This window comes from Oncorhynchus gorbuscha, unplaced genomic scaffold (assembly GCF_021184085.1).
Source record: "Oncorhynchus gorbuscha isolate QuinsamMale2020 ecotype Even-year unplaced genomic scaffold, OgorEven_v1.0 Un_scaffold_615, whole genome shotgun sequence".
Taxonomy (NCBI): domain Eukaryota; kingdom Metazoa; phylum Chordata; class Actinopteri; order Salmoniformes; family Salmonidae; genus Oncorhynchus; species Oncorhynchus gorbuscha.
Window position 1 is genome coordinate 205,440 of NW_025745737.1, and position 22,631 is coordinate 228,070.

The following is a 22,631-nucleotide window of genomic DNA, read 5'->3' on the forward strand; positions in this document are numbered from 1 at the left end:
AAGCGAACCAGCTGTGTTTTCTAACCGCCAGAGTCCGGTGGTTCGCCTCTTTTTGCCTGTAAGGAGGATGACAGAGCGCCGCGAGAATTGGATCCTTCCTTTCAATCTGCCAGCTGAGCCGGTGCCAACCAAGGCAGTAAAGCTGGTGTGGCCGGGCATACCAACCATTCTGTCCAGCCTTTTTATTGCTTGGTCTCCCCCACCCCTCAACAGCTATCAGAACATCCAGCTGGATCCAACGGTCAACGGGTCACATCCCCAGTACCAAACCCAGGCAGGCCTGGCATTGTTCCTGTCAGAGGGTTCACAGGGAAGGAAAGTAAAGTGGGCACATTATAGCTCCTTGAGAAACGCTGGAGGACAGGAAAGAGCCTCCCGTACGGCAACAGTGGAGATCAATTCCATTTCTGTCCCTTTTCTTGTATTTAGGGAATTTTATCATTTTGCTGATGGCAAATAACTTACACAGTGGGAGTATCTTTGTGTGGAAGACTTACATACAAATATATATCTATTTAACTAGGCAAGTCAGTTAAGAACAAACTCTTATTTAGATGACAGCCTACCAAAAGGTCTCCTGCGGGGACAGGGGCTGAGATTAAAAATACATAAATATAGGACAAAACACACATCACGACAAGAGGCAACACTACGATAAAGAGACCTAAGACGACAACACAGCATGATAGCAACACAACATGGCAGCAGGCCAGCAGCACAACATGGTAGCAGGACAAAACATGGTAGAAACATGATTGGGCACAGACAACAGCACAAAGGGCAAGAAGGTAGAGACAACAATACATCAGGTGATGCAGCCACAACCGTCAGTAAGAGTGTCCATGATTGAGTCTTTGAATTAACAGATCCCGTTTGAGGTTTTTTTTTCAGCTCGTTCCAGTCGCTAGCTGCAGTGAACTGAAGAGGAGCGACCCAGGAATGTGTGTGCTTTAGGGACCTTTAACAGAATGTGGCTGGTAGAACGGGTGTTATATGTAGAGGATGAGGGCTGTAGTAGATATCTCAGATAGGGGGGAGTGAGGGTTTTATAAATAAGCATCAATCAGTGGGTTTTGCAACCGGTACACAGAGATGACCAGTTTACAGAGGAGTATAGAGTGCAGTGATGTGTCCTATAAGGAGCATTGGTGGCAAATCTGATGGCCGAATGGTAAAGAACATCTAGCCGCTCCAGAGCACCCTTACCTACCGATCTATAAATTACGTCTCCGTAATCTAGCATGGGTAGGTGGTCATCTGAATCAGGATTAGTTTGGCCGCTGGGGTGAAAGAGGAGCGATTTCGATAAGAGGAAACCAAGTATAGATTTAACTTTAGCCTGCAGCTTGGATATGTGCTGAGAGAAGGACAGTGTACTGTCATACTCCCAAGTACTTGTATGAGGTGACTACCTCAAGCTCTAAACCCTGAGGTAGTAATCACACTGTTGGGGAGAGGGGAATTCTTCACACACTTGAGGTGTGTGGCTGTTTTGTGTCCAGTGAGTTGGGGGGTAATCTAATATGGCAGGTTTTAAATATTTTTTTCATGAGACTTCTCTCATTTTCTCCATCACAGCTACAGCTCTACCCTTGTAATAAAACGTGTTTTTTTCAGTCATCTTTTATTGACAGAACTTCTTTCTAGTCAGTCAGTGAATCCAGGTGAACGTCAGGCTGTTGTTAATCGTCTGTTAGTCATCTGCACCACAGGCTTTATAGAGAACAGGTCTGTTGTCTATTTATATGACAGCTACTCAACTACCAACTACCCTATATAGTCACACTTCTAAGCGTTTGTTCGCTCATAGAGAACATTTTTTAATTTTTGAAACAGACATTTTGATTTCAATGGACAGCCAATTCAGTCTGAGGAGCTATCAGCTGTACCACTACCCTCCTGCTGGAAAGACAACCCCCCCCCCCCCCCCCCCCCCCCCCCCCATAGGTTTGGTCTCCAGATCACTGTTATTTCCCAATGTGTTTCCTGGTGACAGATGGGCTTGAAAAAGAGTGGGATGGAGAGATGAAGGGGAGTCTGTGAAGAGGGAGGTGGCCAGACATGAAAGGGGGAGAGGGAGAGAGAGAGGGAGCGAGAGAGGCATTTCCAGCCTGACTAAAGAGACTGACACAGTGGGCGGAGGGACAAAGAGAGAAGAGGGAGGAAGGTGTAGAGATGTCGAAAGAAACGAGAAAGAAGAAACTGACTTCTGTTTATCTGTAGCAGCAGACTTCTCTCCTTCTTATTATCAGGCATATTTCACATCTATACTCCTATATTCACCAGTCCTTACTGTTAGTAAGGATATTTTCTTGGAGCGTGTTAATTTAGCTGAAGGTCATTGTGCTGACTCAATAAAGCAATACCATGGGGTGGATATTAGATGCTAACAAAGGGCAGTGTGACAATTTTCAAACCTCGTACCAACGATCTGTACAGTATACCAGGCCATTGAACTAGACTTCTACTTTATTTGTACAAATACTGTGTTATTAATTAATTTTTTATTACAAAATTGCTCCGATGGGAAATCCTTCCAAAACTGAGACGGGGAGGTTCTTTAGGGAAGATGAGAACTCTTTCTCTCCTCTCTCGCCCTCTGTCTCTCGCCCTCTGTCTCTCGCCCTCTGTCTCTCGCCCTCTGTCTCTCGCCCTCTGTCTCTCGCCCTCTGTCTCTCGCCCTCTGTCTCTCGCCCTCTGTCTCTCGCCCTCTGTCTCTCGCCCTCTGTCTCTCGCCCTCTGTCTCTCGCCCTCTGTCTCTCGCCTCTGTCTCTCGCCCTCTGTCTCTCGCCTCTGTCTCTCGCCCTCTGTCTCTCGCCCTCTGTCTCTCGCCCTCTGTCTCTCGCCCTCTGTCCTCGCCCTCTGTCTCTCGCCCTCTGTCTCTCGCCCTCTGTCTCTCGCCCTCTGTCTCTCGCCCTCTGTCTCTCGCCCTCTGTCTCTCGCCCTCTGTCTCTCGCCCTCTGTCTCTCGCCCTCTGTCTCTCGCCCTCTGTCTCTCGCCCTCTGTCTCTCGCCCTCTGTCTCTCGCCCTCTGTCTCTCGCCCTCTGTCTCTCGCCCTCTGTCTCTCAGGAAATTCAATTCAAAGGGCTTTATTCGTAAATATATGTTTACATTTCCCAAGAAAATGGAATAGACCATGAACAAAAGGGAATTGTAAAAGGGAAACATTAATTAACATTATATTCTTTTAAAACTTTTGAGTGTAGACATTTCAAATGTTATATTATTGGCTATTTACAGTGTTGTAACAATGAGCAGGTAAGTAGTTGAAGTATGAAAGGGAACGGTCTGTTCAGGCTCAAGGATGTTGCTGTTAGTGGTCTGTTCAATATATCTCCAGCAGTTGGAGGGGTGGGGGAAGGAGGCTTCCTGCTGGGGGGGTCAGGGGGTCTTTGTGTGGTGGGTTAGAGACCCTCTGGTTTTCTCTCTGGATTTCAACATGACTTTGAGAGGTTCACCTTGGTAGCTGCTAAGTATGAAACGTTATCTGTTCTGTCAAGAATTTATCAGAGGCCTATATGTGGTTCTTCTGTAGCTCAGTTGGTAGAGCATGGCTCTTGTAACGCCAGGGTAGTGGGTTCGATCCCCGGGACCACCCATACGTAGAATGTATGCACACATGACTGTAAGTCGCTTTGGATAAAAGCGTCTGCTAAATGGCATATATTATTATTATTATATTATATTATATTCCATTTTTCATGATTAAACCAGGCATTGATGCTGTTTGATGCGAATAAGCCCACCGTTGATATGAGCACATCTCCTCCATGTTAAATAGCCTCGACGTAGATTCCTCATCCTTGAGCTGATTAGTGTGTCACTTTTTAACTGACGTGACTGTGCCATCAAGGTCCTTCAGTTACCTTGTAAAAGCCCAACCTAAACACTACTCTGAGTGAGAAGTGCACTTATAAGCAAATATTATCCTGTGAACACCACACACACACACACACACACACACACACACACACACACACACACACACACACACACACACACACACACACACACACACACACACACACACACACACACACACACACACACACACACACACACACACACCTTCCCAGCCTTGTAATGTCCCTGAAAGCATTTCTCAAACAGCAGCATTCAAACATTTTTCAGCATCGGCACACGGGCCTAGTGATGTAGCACATCCATCGGTGTGAATCCACTCCTCTCCCATTCACCCGGCTCGGGGAGAAAGGGGTTCCTATCAGGACACTGCCGTAAGCCGCGCTTCCAATCCCAAACCCTTTCTGACTGCTGAGTAAAGTGGATTTGGGAAGCGGCGGGACCGAGGTAACAGCCCATACTTATCAAGCAGACAACCTCATTTTCTCCCCTCTGCTCCCGGCTTGTCCAGGGCTGCAGACAGTCCATGTTTTCAAGACGAACGGTGGGCCCCACAACGCAGGGCAGAATAGATTAAACCTTGCTGCCTGTAATACGGTTTCCTTCTGACACCTCCCATCTCTGCCCATAACACCTGTAACTCCACAGCTGTGTGAAATGAAACTATTTCAGCACAGAACGATTTCAGGGCCCAATGAAGCCCTGGCATAACGATTGGTTGTAGTCCATAGGCATTGGAAGAGTGTATACGTTTGTTGTTCACTAGCTTCTCTCTGTGTTCTCAAGTAAACAATGGAGGAATAGTCTGTGGCCCTGCAGATATCTTGATATCTGTGGATTAAAATAACAACTCTCTTCACTGGAAGAAACACATTCTCTGACTTTGTTTGCAACTCAAACATGAGGAAAGTGTTGCATCTTTTTGGCAACAACAAGTTCAGTAGTGTGTGCAACTCTTCTTTTCCCAGGTATTCCTTTGGGATGCAGTTATGAAAGCCAAAGTTAAGTTTGCCTCCGGTTGTCAAAGATTCAGACTTTTCTCTTGTAGAAGTTTTGATGGTAGAGGTGCCTTTTTGTGTAGTTTCAAATGTAGTTTGTTTGCCTCGTTGTTGGTAGAGCTCTCTTCCTGGCTGAGATGATCCTGTCCTCCAGTCTCTTCTTCTTTCTCTCCTTAACCCCACAGGGTCGTCCTCCCCTCTCCTACATCCAGCTGCTTCTGAACCACTCTGTCCTCTGGCTGAGATGATCATGTCCTCCAGTCTCTTCTTCTTTCTCTCCTTAACCCCACAGGGTCGTCCTCCCCTCTCCTACATCCAGCTGCTTCTGAACCACTCTGTCCTCTGGCTGAGATGATCATGTCCTCCAGTCTCTTCTTCTTTCTCTCCTTAACCCCACAGGGTCGTCCTCCCCTCTCCTACATCCAGCTGCTTCTGAACCACTCTGTCCTCTGGCTGAGATGATCATGTCCTCCAGTCTCTTCTTTCTCTCCTTAACCCCACAGGGTCGTCCTCCCCTCTCCTACATCCAGCTGCTTCTGAACCACTCTGTCCTCTGGCTGAGATGATCATGTCCTCCAGTCTCTTCTTCTTTCTCTCCTTAACCCCACAGGGTCGTCCTCCCCTCTCCTACATCCAGCTGCTTCTGAACCACTGTCCTCTGGCTGAGATGATCATGTCCTCCAGTCTCTTCTTTCTCTCCTTAACCCCACAGGGTCGTCCTCCCCTCTCCTACATCCAGCTGCTTCTTAACCACTCTGTCCTCTGGCTGTAGACTGCACGGCCTCCCGGGTTTTGTTGGACAAATAAGGTGTCTATATTATCACTAAAACATTCATCCACTCCGTATTTGTTGCACTTTCAAAATGTGAAACTGCTGTTGTCTACTCTGCTATTCATTGGGAGATTAGAATTGGCCTGGTTTCATCTTTTATCTGCTGTGTTTGGATTTGTAATGTTGTTTCTCAAACATTTGCTCATTAACCTTTAATGATAACCAAAAAACACTGAAATTCTGGCTGCACTGTAAATAGGATTTTAAAAGTTGTTTGAAAAAATGCTTACGGCTCAAGTCTATTCCCGTCTCATGGCTTTGTGCTGTGTTGTAATCCCTATGGGTCTCAGTAAGGGTGTACTGTAGACAGTTGTAAAATGTTGTTCACCCTGAGCACTGTGGTAATAGCACTGAACATACACACGTTGTAAACCAACAGGAGATATAAGAAGATTCATGATGTTTATACTGGGGGGGTGTTTATAATGGGGGGCTGATGGAATTCCTATGATGTTTCCAAACCTGGTTTATGTATTTTGTTTATAGTGAAGCGCTCAGTGTCTTCACACTCTGTGATAAGCTGCCCTGCAAATATCATCTTGGTGCAGATGCTACTATGAAGACTATTTTCATCACCTGGACTTACCTCTCTTCAAGCCAGCCACGTGATCCACTGATAGGCCTACACGTCCATCCACCACTGCCAGGCTAGCCACAGAGCAGGGCGCATCCACCGCTCTCCATCCACCGCTCTCCATCCACCTATCTCCATTCACCGCTGCCAGGCTAGCCACAGAGCAGGGCACATCCACCGCTCTCCATCCACCGCTCTCCATTCACCGCTGCCAGGCTAGCCACAGAGCAGGGCACATCCACCGCTCTCCATCCACCGCTCTCCATCCACCGCTCTCCATCCACCGCTCTCCATCCACCGCTCTCCATCCACCGCTCTCCATCCACCGCTCTCCATCCACCGCTCTCCATCCACCGCTCTCCATCCACCGCTCTCCATCCACCTCTGCGAGGCTAGCCACAGAGCAGGGCTCATCCACCGCTCTCCATCCACCGCTGCCAGGCTAACCACAGAGCAGGGCTCATCCACCGCTCTCCATCCACCGCTGCCAGGCTAACCACAGAGCAGGGCTCATCCACCGCTCTCCATCCACCGCTGCCAGGCTAGCCACAGAGCAGGGCACATCCACCGCTCTCCACCCACCGCTCTCCATCCACCGCTCTCCATCCACCGCTGCCAGGCTAGCCACAGAGCAGGGCACATCCACCGCTCTCCATCCACCGCTCTCCATCCACTGCTCTCCATCCACCGCTGCCAGGCTAGCCACAGAGCAGGGCTCATCCACCGCTCTCCATCCACCGCTCTCCATCCACCGCTGCCAGGCTAACCACAGAGCAGGGCTCATCCACCGCTCTCCATCCACCGCTGCCAGGCTAGCCACAGAGCAGGGCGCATCCACCGCTCTCCACCCACCACTGCCAGACCTGCTGTTTTCAACTCTCTAGAGACAGCAGGAACGGTAGAGATACTCTCAATGATCGGCAACGAAAAGCCAACTGACATTTACTCCTGAGGTGCTGACCTGTTGCACCCTCGACAAGTACTGTGATTATTATTATTTGACCATGCTGGTCATTTATGAACATTTGAACATCTTGGCCATGTTCTGTTATAATCTCCACCTGGTACAGCCAGAAGAGGACTGGCCACCCCTCATAGCCTGGTTTCTTCCTAGGTTTTGGCCGTTACCGGGCTTCTACACCTGCATTGCTTGCTGTTTGGTGTTTTACACAAGGTTTCTGTACAGCACATTGAGATATCAGCTGATGTAAGAAGGGCTATATAAATACATTTGATTTGATATTGTGTAGCGAGCTGGCCACAGAGCAGGGCGCTGTTGTGTAGCGAGCTGGCCACAGAGCAGGGCGCTGTTGTGTAGCGAGCTGGCCACAGAGCAGGGCGCTGTTGTGTAGCGAGCTGGCCACAGAGCAGGGCGCTGTTGTGTAGCGAGCTGGCCACAGAGCAGGGCGCTGTTGTGTAGCGAGCTGGCCACAGAGCAGGGCGCTGTTGTGTAGCGAGCTGGCCACAGAGCAGGGCGCTGTTGTGTAGCGAGCTGGCCACAGAGCAGGGCGCTGTTGTGTAGCGAGCTGGCCACAGAGCAGGGCGCTGTTGTGTAGCGAGCTGGCCACAGAGCAGGGCGCTGTTGTGTAGCGAGCTGGCCACAGAGCAGGGCGCTGTTGTGTAGCGAGCTGGCCACAGAGCAGGGCGCTGTTGTGTAGCGAGCTGGCCACAGAGCAGGGCGCTGTTGTGTAGCGAGCTGGCCACAGAGCAGGGCGCTGTTGTGTAGCGAGCTGGCCACAGAGCAGTGATGATGTTTGTGGCTGCTGTATTGCTCAAGCCTCTGCATCAGCAGAGCGTTGGCCACGAGATGAATGACCCTGGATTTTTATTTATTTTATTTATTTCACCTTTAGTTAACCAGGTGGCTAGTTGAGAACAAGTTCTCATTTACAACTGCGACCTGGCCAAGATAAAGCATAGCAGTGTGAACAGACAACACAGAGTTACACATGGAGTAAACAAGTCAATAACACAGTGGGAAAAAAGGCTATATACATTGTGTGCAAAACGCATGAGGAGGTAGGTGGATAATTACAATTTTGCAGATTAACACTGGAGTGATAAATGATCAGATGGTCATGTGCAGGGAGAGATACTGGTGTGCAAAAGAGCAGAAAAGTAAATAAATAAAAACAGTATGGGGATGAGGTAAGTAAATTGGGTGGGCTATTTTCTGATGGATTGAGTGTGTCAAAGAAAAGAGGCAGCTTGTGGTCCAGCCCCACTCCAGTCACTTTGCTCTGCTGACTAGGGATGTTGTGTGTCTGTGCTTTAAAGCATATGGTCAGCCAATTTGACACCATCGCCCTTAGAATAAGCCTCGGCAGAGCCTCTCTCTTCCACTGCTCCTAAACTGCTAAAGGCGGTCATTTTGTCTCAAACGGTGTGATTTGGACCCCCAGAGCCCAGCTTCCCCAACTGTTCCAACAGCAGCTGAAGACGGAGATGATTAAGCGTGTGATGGTGCTCGAGGCCTGCTGGAGAGGACAAGTCCCAATGCAGTAGCTCCACACAGGTCTCTCTCCATCTGTCTCACAAGCCTACATATAAATACACAGCCTGCTGTTGTGCCACAGTCACAGGCCTGCCCATTATAGACACACAGGTCCGTTAGATCTATTGATGTGGTGTGATCAACCTCTTGCTACAGTTTAAGGAGCTTTTAAGACCACTGTCTCCATATATATGTTATGACGGAACATGTGTAGCTCCTTTCAGGAAGTTTACTATTTTGCTTTCCATAGTTTCTCCCCAATGGTCTTTCTAAGCGAAGAGATTCTGTCTTAACACTTAGAATAAATGGAAAAGAGAGAGCAAGAGGGAAAGACTGAGCCAGTCTCATCTTATCTGTTGTCTGTAGCTTGTGAGGTGTGGAAATTGCTCTTTGTGTTGCTTGTCCTATGTTGCTCTGTGAGCTACGTGTTGCTTGGTCTGTCTGCGTGCTACGTGTTGCTCGGTCTGTCTGCGTGCTACGTGTTGCTCGGTCTGTCTGCGTGCTACCTGTTGCTCGGTCTGTCTGCGTGCTACCTGTTGCTCGGTCTGTCTGCGTGCTACCTGTTGCTCGGTCTGTCTGCGTGCTACGAGTTGCTAAGGTCTGTCTGCGTGCTACGAGTTGCTAAGGTCTGTCTGCGTGCTACCTGTTGCTCGGTCTGTCTGCGTGCTACGAGTTGCTAAGGTCTGTCTGCGTGCTACCTGTTGCTCGGTCTGTCTGCGTGCTACGAGTTGCTAAGGTCTGTCTGCGTGCTACGTGTTGCTCGGTCTGTCTGCGTGCTACGTGTTGCTAAGGTCTGTCTGCGTGCTACGTGTTGCTAAGGTCTGTCTGCGTGCTACGTGTTGCTAAGGTCTGTCTGCGTGCTACGTGTTGCTAAGGTCTGTCTGCGTGCTATGTGTTGCTAAGGTCTGTCTGCGTGCTATGTGTTGCTAAGGTCTGTCTGCGTGCTACGTGTTGCTAAGGTCTGTCTGCGTGTTGCTAAGGTCTGTCTGCGTGTTGCTAAGGTCTGTCTGCGTGTTGCTAAGGTCTGTCTACGTGTTGCTCGGTCTGTCTGCGTGTTGCTCGGTCTGTCTGCGTGCTACGTGTTGCTCGGTCTGTCTGCGTGTTGCTCGGTCTGTCTGCGTGTTGCTCGGTCTGTCTGCGTGCTACGTGTTGCTCGGTCTGTCTGCGTGTTGCTCGGTCTGTCTGCGTGTTGCTCGGTCTGTCTGCGTGCTACGTGTTGCTCGGTCTGTCTGCATGTTGCTCGGTCTGTCTGCGTGCTACGTGTTGCTCGGTCTGTCTGTCTACGTGTTGCTCGGTCTGTCTGCGTGCTACGTGTTGCTTGTCCTATGTTGCTCTGCATGTGTCCACTGCTCATTGTTAAAAATGATTTACCCCTTTTTCTCCCCAACTTGATATTGGTAGTTAGTCTTGCGTCCTCCAAAACACGACCCGCCAAGTTGCACTACTTCTTGACACAATGCCTGCTTAACCCGGTAGCCAGCCATACCAATGTTTTGGAGGAAACACTGTACACCTGGCGACCGTGTCAGCGTGCATTGTGTCCGACCTGCCACAGGAGTTGCTAGTGCGCGATGGGCCAAACCCTCCCCTAACCCAGGCGACGCTGGGCCAAACCCTCCCCAAACCCAGGTCGACGCTGGGCCAATTGTGCGCCACCTCATGGGTCTTCCGGCTGCAACACAGCCTGGGATCGAACCAGGATCTGTAGTGACACAGCTAGCACTACGTTGGAGTGCCTCAGACTCCAGCGCCACTCGGGAGGCCCTCACTGGACATTGTTTGTCTGTGCTGTTATTGTAATAGTTTTTAATAACCTGCCCAGGGACTTGCTGTTGAAAATGATCCGGCTGGCTAAAACAGTCACTTTTTTACTGAAACGTTGATTTAATGTGCACTGTCCCTGTAAAAATAAACTCAAGTCAACAGAAGAAACGATTTGTTTTAGTTTAGGGTTACCTGGCTGCAGTGCAGTGGCCATATTGCCTAATGAATAGCATGTATAACTTCTCCATGGGAACGCGACGGTGCAACTGAGATAGATAAATGACCCCCAGAAGATAAATGTCAGAACTGATGCTGTGGTCATGCCACAGACCTGGTAACTCTCCCTCCGTTCCTCATCTCCTGAGATGTCACCTCCTTGGAACATAACGGCAGAATTTAAACTACATTCAACATGCATCCACTTATTTTAATGCTGTTCGTTGCGTTAAAACTGGTTTCAGAATCCTTTAATTATTCTGTTTCTCACCCCTGCAGAACTGATAATTGTGGGTATTTATCTAAACAATACCACTGTGTGACTCAGGGTGAATGTCTGAATTATTTATGAGGGCAAATGCAGAGCAATTGTTGTCAGTGAGGTTTACCATTACGCAGGGATAAATGGCTGGAAGAAAGCCTTCCAACACCTTCCTTTCCCTTCTCATTAAAGCACTTGTGTAGGGAGGGGACTTGGGAACGGGATAAGATTAGTCTCTGCCTTGCCTCTTGCCAGTGAATTCTTGTGGGCTGGTTTTGGCTGTGGGTTGTCGTGAACTAGCAGGAAGACATGTTGTACTGAATTTGACATTGATTAGTTTGTGTTCAGATCTGTTTTGTACCGTCTGTTTTAAGCTTTAGTTATGAATATAGAATGTATGAGTCAGTAATTGTGTTTTGTGTGAGTCGTTGGTGGTTTTGAAATGTGACTTAGTGATTGATTGAAGTGGAATAGCAGGTGAACAGAGGTCACAGCCTGAATCTAAATGAAAATACATGAGTTACTGTTCTAGGGCCCATATCGTTTTGCTTCCTGCAAAGGCTGTTCAAGTCAACAAGAACGTACTGCCATTATTTAATTACAGCGAACTAACTTCAACCCCTCTTCCTCTCCAGGCACGGCGGCGCGGCCCTTCAGCCCCTTCTGGTTCTCGGTGGAGCCGTGGGACACACTGGCTGTGAGAGGTGCCCCAGCACTGCTCAACTGCTCAGCACACAGCGGGGACCCTGCCTCGGAGCCCACTGCGCCCCAGGCCCGTGTGGAGTGGAAGAAGGATGGAACCTTCCTGAGCCTGGCGCCAGACGACGGGCGGCGGCGTGTTCTGCCCGACGGCTCGCTGCTCATCTCTAGCGTGGTGCACTCCAAGCACAACAAGCCCGACGAGGGCACGTACCAGTGTGTGGCCACCATCGACAGCCTGGGAACCATCGCCAGCCGCACCGCCCGCCTCACCGTGGCAGGTAGGACCCATACACAGAACATATCATACTGGGTTCTATGTCATTCTCTGGGTAAGACCGAGGAGGGAGAGAGGGAGTTGAAAGGCAGCAATAAATTATGTATGTAATGAGTGAGGAAGAGATTGAAGAAGAGGAAAGAGAAGAGGGACAGGCATACAGTGTAAATTAAAAGTGTGCACTAATTGATCCAGGCTGACCACATTACCGGTCCTAAGAACACAGCACTGAGAAAAGGCCTCTGTTGTGAAACTCTGTTGTCCAACTGTGGTATTGGTGCTTATTTTCAGTATATTTTCAATATATGTTGCTGCACTGTCTCAAACATGAGGGGGGGTCTGGTTGTGACGTCGCTGTGGGCTCTGCAAGCTGCAGGGCTGTACAATGTGACCTTGTTTCATTTAGGTGAGAGAGCCGAGCAGAGCAGCAGGGATTATTAGGTGTTTGAGCTGGGTCTTGCCCCGAAATTCAATTTGCAGGCGGAGGAGCGCAGGAATGCAATTATGTTCTCCCTCAGCCCTGTTATGTTGGAGAGGGGGGTGTGGACGACTGCAGAGGGCCTTCATCTTCGACTCTGCCAGAGTAGCCTTCTCAGGTGTGGGTGTGAAGTCACTCTCACGGTCGATCTCTGACTGCATGTGTTATCATAACCTTTGGAGCTAATGAGCTCGACTTCGTTGAGGAGAGCGGACGACCATTGGACGGTAGAAAAACGTGTCTACTACAGCAGTGTTTCCCAACCAGGGCTGCCTGGCCATCTACAGGGGGTACTAGGACCCCTGGGGGTACCGGTCCAATCCACAGGGGCTACCTGTCCAATCCACAGGGGGTACTTGGACCCCTGGGGTTACCGGTCCTATCCACAGGGGCTACCTGTCCAATCGAAAGGGGCTACTAGGACCCCTGGGGTTACCTGCCCTATCCACAGGGGCTACCTGTCCAATCCACAGGGGGTACTAGGGCGCTTGGGGTGTACCTGGCCTATCCACAGGGGCTACTAGGACACCTGGGGGTGCCTGGTTTAGCCTCAGGGGCTACTAGGACCCCTGGGGGTGCCTGGTTTAGCCTCAGGGGCTACTAGGACCCCTGGGGGTGCCTGGTTTAGCCTCAGGGGCTACTAGGACCCCTGGATGTACCTGGCCTATCCACAGGGGGTAATCTAGGCAGAGCAGAATTCAGTTGGTGCTACAGTAACCGAAAAAGATTGAACCACTGTACTACATTACCCATCATTCCATGTGGAACATTTCAGTGAAGACTGTTTTTATCACAGTGAAGACTGTTTTTATCACTGTTTTATCACAGTGAAGACTGTTTTTATCACAGTGAAGACTGTTTTTATCAGTGAAGACTGTTTTTATCACAGTGAAGACTGTTTTTATCACAGTGAAGACTGTTTTTATCACAGTGAAGACTGTTTTTATCACAGTGAAGACTGTTTTTATCACAGTGAAGACTGTTTTTATCACAGTGAAGACTGTTTTTATCACAGTGAAGACTGTTTTTATCACAGTGAAGACTGTTTTTATCACAGTGAAGACTGTTTTTATCACAGTGAAGACTGTTTTACCTAGTGTCTGGTCTACCTAGTGTCGGTCAAAGGTTGCTTTCTAATCTATACTGCTGAAAAGAGGCTCCCTGAAAGCATTCATTCCGTGATGGTTTTAGCCTATAGAATTGCCGCTGTAATCCAATGACACGTTCTTGACATGATATGTCATTGTCTTTAGGCCTTTCAATGTTAACACTGTGTTGCGATGGGACACTGAATAAACGATGGCGTCAGATGACTTGACATTGTTTGCAGCCCGCGGGAGTGTGTGTGTGTGTCCACAGCTATCCCCCACTCCACTCGATCACATGGACTGACCAGACACTATCATCATGGGAAATCTCCTGACCTATCAGGTCACACTGCCGCATCAAAATAATCAACCTCAAGAGAGCGTGTGTGTGTGTGTGTGTGTGTGTGTGTGTGTGTGTGTGTGTGTGTGTGTGTGTGTGTGTGTGTGTGTGTGTGTGTGTGTGTGTGTGTGTGTGTGTGTGTGTGTGTGTGTGTGTGTGTGTGTGTGTGTGTGTGTGTGTGTGTGGCTTCATGGTATCTGGTAGAGTATGACTCTGTACAGCCATCCATCAATCTGTGTCAGTGTGGTCAGTACATGTTTTATGTAGACAGCAGCACTCTGAGGGAAAGGGCCTAGGATCAGGTCCTGCTATAAAACGATACAACCACAGAGTCAATGAGATTCACCCGGGTCAACTGTTATGGGATTTAAATTCATTTTTACAGAGGCATAGACCTGGGCTACACCTCCTGCTTGTTTCTTAGAGGCATAGAGCTGGGCTACATCTTCTACTTGTCCTTGCATAGAGCTGGGCTACATTTGCTACTTGTCCTTGCAGAGGCATAGAGCTGAGATACATCTCCTACTTGTCCTTACAGAGGCATAGAGCTGAGCTACATTTCCTACTTGTTCTTACTGAGGCATAGAGCTGGGTACTTGTCCTTACAGTTTGTTTTTAAATCTCCTACTTGTCCTTACAGAGGCATAGAGCTGGGCTACATCTCCTACTTGTCCTTACAGAGGCATAGAGCTGGGCTACATCTCCACTTGTCCTTACAGAGGCATAGAGCTGGGCTACATCTCTACTTGTCCTTACAGAGGCATAGAGCTGGGCTACATCTCCTACTTGTCCTTACAGAGGCATAGAGCTGGGCTACATCTCCTACTTGTCCTTACAGAGGCATAGAGCTGGGCTACATCTCCTACTTGTCCTTACAGAGGCATAGAGCTGGGCTACATCTCCTACTTGTCCTTACAGAGGCATAGAGCTGGGCTACATCTCCTACTTGTCCTTACAGAGGCATAGAGCTGGGCTACATCTCCTACTTGTCCTTACAGAGGCATAGAGCTGGGCTACATCTCCTACTTGTCCTTACAGAGGCATAGAGCTGGGCTACATCTCTACTTGTCCTTACAGAGGCATAGAGCTGGGCTACATCTCTACTTGTCCTTACAGAGGCATAGAGCTGGGCTACATCTCCTACTTGTCCTTACAGGGGCATAGAGCTGGGCTACATCTCTACTTATCCCACATACAGTGCCTGCTGTAATTATTAGCACAGATGAGGCATTTTGGACTCTATAATCCAGAACTTTGGAATTAAAATCAATGGCTATGAAGTTCAAGTGCAGACTGTCAGCTTTAATTTGACAGTTTTTCCATCCATGTCAGGTGAACTGTTTAGAGAGGACACTTTCCAACATTTTGTACACAGTCCCCACATTTATAGGGAGTCTAAAAGTATTGGGACAAATTCACTTATGTGTATTAAAGTAGTAAAAATGTTGTATTTGGCCCCATATTCATATCATGCAGTGACGACATCCAGCTTGTGACTCCACACCTGTTGGATCATTTGCTGGTTTTGGTTGTTTCAGATGATTTGGTGCCCAGTAGAAATGAATTGTAAATAATGTATTGTCATTTTTAAAATTGTAAACATTAATGTGGATACTACCATGATTACGGATAATCCTGAATGAATCGTGAATAATGATGAGCGAGAAAGATGGACGCACAAATATACTTACCCTCCAAGACATGCTACCCTCATCACCATTACAATAACAGGGAGGTTAGCATTTTATATCATACCCCAAGACATGCTACCCTCTCACCATTACAATAACAGGGAGGCATTTTATATTAGACATTTTATCACCATACATAACAGGGAGGTTAGCCCCAAGACATGCTACCCTCTCACCATTACAATAACAGGGAGGTTAGCATTTTATATCATGGCCCCCAAGACATGCTACCCTCTCACCATTACAATAACAGGGGAGGTTAGCATTTTATATCATACCCCCAAGACATGCTACCCTCTCACCATTACAATAACAGGGAGGTTAGCATTTTATATCATACCCCAAGACATGCTACCCTCTCACCATTACAATAACAGGGGAGGTTAGCATTTTATATCATACCCCCAAGACATGCTACCCTCTCACCATTACAATAACAGGGGAGGTTAGCATTTTATATCATACCCCAAGACATGCTACCCTCTCACCATTACAATAACAGGGAGGTTAGCATTTTATATCATACCCCCAAGACATGCTACCCTCTCACCATTACAATAACAGGGGAGGTTAGCATTTTATATCATACCCCAAGACATGCTACCCTCTCACCATTACAATAACAGGGGAGGTTAGCATTTTATATCATACCCCCAAGACATGCTACCCTCTCACCATTACAATAACAGGGGAGGTTAGCATTTTATATCATACCCCAAGACATGCTACCCTCTCACCATTACAATAACAGGGGAGGTTAGCATTTTATATCATACCCCCAAGACATGCTACCCTCTCACCATTACAATAACAGGGGAGGTTAGCATTTTATATCATACCCCCAAGACATGCTACCCTCTCACCATTACAATAACAGGGAGGTTAGCATTTTATATCATACCCCCAAGACATGCTACCCTCTCACCATTACAATAACAGGGGAGGTTAGCATTTTATATCATACCCCCAAGACATGCTACCCTCTCACCATTACAATAACAGGGGAGGTTAGCATTTTATATCATACCCCAAGACATGCTACCCTCTCACCATTACAATAACAGGGGAGGTTAGCATTTTACATCATACCCCAAGACATGCTACCCTCTCACCATTACAATAACAGGGGAGGTTAGCATTTTACATCATACCCCCAAGACATGCTACCCTCTCACCATTACAATAACAGGGAGGTTAGCATTTTACATCATACCCCCAAGACATGCTACCCTCTCACCATTACAATAACAGGGGAGGTTAGCATTTTATATCATACCCCCAAGACATGCTACCCTCTCACCATTACAATAACAGGGGAGGTTAGCATTTTATATCATACCCCCAAGACATGCTACCCTCTCACCATTACAATAACAGGGGAGGTTAGCATTTTATATCATACCCTCTCACCCCAAGACATGCTACCCTCTCACCATTACAATAACAGGGGAGGTTAGCATTTTATATCATACCCCCAAGACATGCTACCCTCTCACCATTACAATAACAGGGGAGGTTAGCATTTTATATCATACCCCCAAGACATGCTACCCTCTCACCATTACAATAACAGGGGAGGTTAGCATTTTATATCATACCCCCAAGACATGCTACCCTCTCACCATTACAATAACAGGGGAGGTTAGCATTTTATATCATACCCCCAAGACATGCTACCCTCTCACCATTACAATAACAGGGGAGGTTAGCATTTTACATCATACCCCCAAGACATGCTACCCTCTCACCATTACAATAACAGGGGAGGTTAGCATTTTACATCATACCCCCAAGACATGCTACCCTCTCACCATTACAATAACAGGGGAGGTTAGACATTTTACCATCATACCCCCAAGACATGCTACCCTCTCACCATTACAATAACAGGGGAGGTTAGCATTTTTGTGGGGCATGATATTTGTGCGTCTAACGTTCTCACTCATCGTTATTATCTGTAATCTTGGTTGCATCCACATTTTTGGCTTGCATGCAGACACACATCCTGCCCACATCGCCCAATGATCAGTCTCCAGCTGGCTGTCAGGTTGGCAATAGAAAGGTTAATTGCGATGTGGCGGGAGCAAGCCATTACAGTGGAGAACGGCCTGGAAATGGGGCCGTGGGTGCGACCTCTGAGATGTAATGGCGATAGCGGGCATAGCACGCTGACAAATGCAGGGAGTAATATCAGTGATTGATGGGAGGAAGGCATGTCATTCCCTGATCCCTCTCTAGAGAAGTCTTTGCTTCAATACCCCACCCCCCTCCTGTCTGTTCTGTCTGTCTTTCCTCTCTCATCTCTCCCGCTCTAGTTTAGGGCTGGGCGATATGGCCAAAATAGATCACTGTATTTTTAAAAAAGGACGGTATTTGACTTTTGTTTTTGAATAATAAAAGTTGTACATTTGCTTTGAGTAGTGAGCGACACTAGGGTGGCAAGTGATTTCAATGACTCTTTGTCCATTCTGATTGTTTTATATTGTTCAACTCAACCCAAAATCATTTTCAGTATTATCATGCATTTCTGCATTTCCTGCACTCATTTGACACAACATCTACACTGCCATGTAGGGCTGCACGATATGGGCAGACTAGACATTATTTTTAACCAAATGTCGCAATTGCGATTTGACTTGCAATTTAGAGCTAAACACTTGGGTGAACTGTTGGAATCATGGAAATGGAATGATTATTCTAATTCTATAGTTAAAATATAATAGTGGGCACTTTAACTAGTGTGGTTTGACATGAAAATGAAAAATGCCAGGGAGGAGTTATTGTCACCGGGTAGGAACCAAAGTGTTGATAAATGTTAACTAGAGGGCTACATTGAATGTTTTCTCTTAGCTGCTTCATGTAGCTAACGTATTCCTCTTTTATTTAGAAGATACTATTGCACAAACAACATGCTGATTTAGGTCTATGCATCACTGGTATTATCAGGCTGTATAGAAAATTATACTGACTCAGTACATTAATAAATGCCCAACTTTAGGCCCAACTTTCTAAGAAAAGACAAACTAGCTGTTTGCAGATGTAAGAAACAAACTAATAGTGTCATTACAGAACGCTAGTGGATTTATATTAAGAAGCAAAGTGAAAACAGCATTGTTTTCATCATTGTTGCATGTGCTGCATTGACCATGCAGACTGAACTCAAGTGTCTCCTGGTAGAGGAACAACAAATGCTCTCCTTGAGTGACGGAAGGTGGAAGGTCTGTGTGGAAAGCTGCATGGAGAGTAGAGAGAGATGACTCTATTAAATCAAATTAAATGTTGTTTGTCACAAGCTCCGACTGCAACAGGTGTAGACCTCACTGGGAAATGCTTACTTCAAGCCCTTAACCAACAATAGTTTTAAGAACAAATAATGAAAGAGCAGTAGTAAAATAGCAATAGCGAGGCTATAAACAGGGGGTACCAGTACAGAGTCGATGTGTGGGGGCACCGGTTAGTCGAGGTAATTGAGGTAATATGTGCATGTAGGTAGAATTATTGAAGTGACTGTTCATGGATAATTAACAGAGTAGCAGCAGTGTCTCTCACTCTACCCCTCACACCATTCTCTCTCACTCTACCCCTCACACCATTCTGTCTCTCACTCTACCCCTCACACCATTCTGTCTCTCACTCTACCCCTCACACCATTCTGTCTCTCACTCTACCCCTCACACCATTCTCACTCTACCCCTCACACCATTCTCTCTCACTCTACCCCTCACACCATTCTGTCTCTCACTCTACCCCTCACACCATTCTGTCTCTCACTCTCACACCATTCTGTCCCCTCACACCATTCTGTCTCTCACTCTACCCCACACACCATTCTGTCTCTCACTCTACCCCACACACCATTCTAGCTTTCATCATTCCCATCCCTCTCCTCCACCATCCTTCTTTTGTTTTCCCAAAATTTAAACAATGTAACCTTTATTAAACTAGGCATGTCAGTTTAGAACAAATTCTTATTTACATTGATGGCCGGTACAGTGGGTTAACTGCCTTGTTCAGGGGCAGAACAACAGATTTTTACCTTGTCAGCTCGGGGATTCGATACAGCAACCTTTCGGTTACTGGCCCAAAGCTCTAACCACTAGGCTGTCTGCCGCCCCTGTTCTCGTGTGTGTGTGTGTGTGTGTGTGTGTGTGTGTGTGTGTGTGTGTGTGTGTGTGTGTGTGTGTGTGTGTGTGTGTGTCGTAGCCACACACACAGATGGGGGTGGATTATAGCGTCCCTTGGCTAGGCAGCGTCATGTATTCCGCCTACAGGAGGGAGGGCGAGGGGAGGAGGGAGAGGCAATAAGGCGGGGTGCGAGACTGCAGTAATGAGAATCCCTTCTCGCCCTGCCTAGTCCGCTCCCACACATCCTCCCTGCTCTCCGCCACAATGCCAGACTCTCTTTGAACTCATCCCCTTGAGACGGCTTTAGGTGAGCCGCTCAGCCGCACCCCACCACAGAACAACGGGGGAACCCCGAAAGGAGACCTAATCTCTCTGTCCCGGTCCACCTTCCCTCTCTTGTCGATTTATTTGTATTTTTTTCTACCCCTTCTTGGTCGTCCCAGAAAATGGAATGATCACTCTTAGTTAGTTACATGAGATTCAAAGGGACAGTCAGAGCCACTTGTCAGTGTTGTTCAACATCCTCTCTGCCTTAGAGATGGTTACCAAAGATGGACAGTACAGATGGTTACCACCCCCTACAGATGGTACAGATGTACAGATGGTTACAGATGGTTACCATACCCCTACAGATGGTTACCACCCCCTACAGATGGTTACCACCCCCTACAGATGGTTACCACCCCCTACAGATGGTTACCACCCCCTACAGATGGTTACCACCCCCTACAGATGGTTACCACCCCTACAGATGGTTGCCACCCCCTACAGATGGTTGCCACCCCTACAGATGGCCACCCCTACAGATGGTTGCCACCCCTACAGATGGTTGCCACCCCTACAGATGGTTGCTACAGATGGTTGCCACCCCCTACAGGAGTAGAAGCTGGAAGGTATAAAAACAGGACTGTCATTTCTGTCATTTATTACACATTTAGTGAGCTCGCAGATTTGAATAGATTTAGGAAAAAATGTAATGATTTAGGGGGGTCTTGTGCAGGTATTTCTTTGAATCCCTTGTCTGTCCCTGGGGGGTGGCACTTCCAAAATGGTGGCCAACGAAGGTAATACTTGTATTGCTGGAAGCTTCTTTAGTGTTCAACTAGGACAGGCAATTATACACACACATATCTCCCTCTACTCTCATACCAGTGACCTGCCATCTCGGAGGGGTCTGAGCTATTCCCTGAGCTGTCTACATCCCTCCCTCTCAATCAATCAGCTTTTCCTCTCTCTCTCACTCTCTCACTCTCTCACTCTCTCACTCACTCTCTCACTCTCTCACTCTCTCACTCTCTCACTCACTCACTCACTCACTCACTCACTCACTCACTCACTCACTCACTCACTCACTCACTCACTCACCACTCACTCACTCACTCACTCACTCACTCACTCACTCACTCACTCAATTTGGGAGCAACACATCGTAGCTGCCTCACACAGCCCCATTTCACAGTTCCACAGAGACTGTCATCAAACACAATAAACAAACAGTGGTGAATCGTCCCCATCACTACTGCAGCCCCCAGTGAAACGCACCAGCCGTGTCCTCTATTCCGTTTTCCTCTAGTTGTTATCAAGTCACTAAGGATTCAGAATATGAACCACCACTGAAATCCCACACTCCTCCTTAAAGATGCTCTATGCAGAAATCACTCCATTTCCTGGTTGCTAAAGTTCTAGTAGTTTGGCTACTTTCAGTTTGTTAATAAACGAGCATTCATTGTGTAGTCATTGTACCATCTAAACCGCTGTGAAGTATATTTTTCATAACCAAATATATATTGTATTTTCAGCTGTTTGAACCTGGTGTACAAAACCGAATGTAAAAGATGCAAAAAACGAAACTTCAGAACGGGAAGCATAGAAATAGCACACACAGAACACATCTACCGCTTCTTAGACTTGCTTTCAACGGGAATGAAAGATCTATAACTCACATTTCTATGTGAATCGTATCGCCGAAAAGTTCCACATTGTAGCTTTAATGATTGCCCACGTGCTGCCGCTGATTGGTTGGACTGATGCCGAGGTCGTCGTCATGACAAATGGCTCCGACCTGGAAACCAGTTCAGGGTCACATCAACCTTATATTACACCAATTCTCCTCTGACACCGATGAGCTAGTGTACCAGAGTTAGTGTTAGATATGAATTCAGAGTAGGACCCGGCGGCGGTAGAGTAGGACCCGGCGGCGGTAGAGTAGGACCCGGCGGCGGTAGAGTAGGACCCGGCGGCGGTAGAGTAGGACCCGGCGGCGGTAGAGTAGGACCCGGCGGCGGTAGAGTAGGACCCGGCGGCGGTAGAGTAGGACCCGGCGGCGGTAGAGTAGGACCCGGCGGCGGTAGAGTAGGACCCGGCGGCGGTAGAGTAGGACCGGCGGCGGTAGAGTAGGACCCGGCGGTAGAGTAGGACCCGGCGGCGGTAGAGTAGGACCCGGCGGCGGTAGAGTAGGACCCGGCGGCGGTAGGAGTAGGACCCGGCGAGAGACAGACGGACAGGGAAGAAGGAAGAGATGGGAGGAAGTTTCAGGACTGGATTTATTCAGGATGGACATGACAGCCTCTATTTTCTTCCCATCCACTGACTGATTGGGTCCTCTGGCCCTGTGGAGTGGCTGACTGAGTTACTGCTGTATCTCTGCTGTCCAGACACCAGGCACAATTACACTGCCTGTGTGTGTGCCTGACTCTGTGTGTGCCTGCCTGACTGTGTGTGCCTGCCTGACTGCCTGACCGTGTGTGTGCCTGACTGTGTGTGTGCCTGCCTGACTGCCTGACTGTGTGTGTGCCTGCCTGACTGCCTGACTGTGTGTGTGCCTGCCTGACTGCCTGACTGTGTGTGTGCCTGCCTGACTGCCTGACTGTGTGTGTGCCTGCCTGACTGCCTGACTCTGTGTGTGCCTGCCTGACTGCCTGACTGTGTGTGT

General features: G+C 47.9%; 1 protein-coding gene across 1 annotated transcript in view; it reads left to right on the forward strand.

Moving 5' to 3' along the window:
* The window catches only part of LOC124019512 (neogenin-like), an 81,997-nt gene extending 69,820 nt beyond the window's left edge, over nt 1-12,177 (forward strand). The window contains exons 2-3 of the mRNA XM_046334866.1: nt 11,637-12,032; nt 12,173-12,177. Of these exons, the coding sequence (XP_046190822.1) occupies nt 11,637-12,032; nt 12,173-12,177 (401 nt within the window). The remainder of the gene's footprint in view (nt 1-11,636; nt 12,033-12,172) is intronic.
* Nucleotides 12,178-22,631: the final 10,454 nt, after the last annotated feature.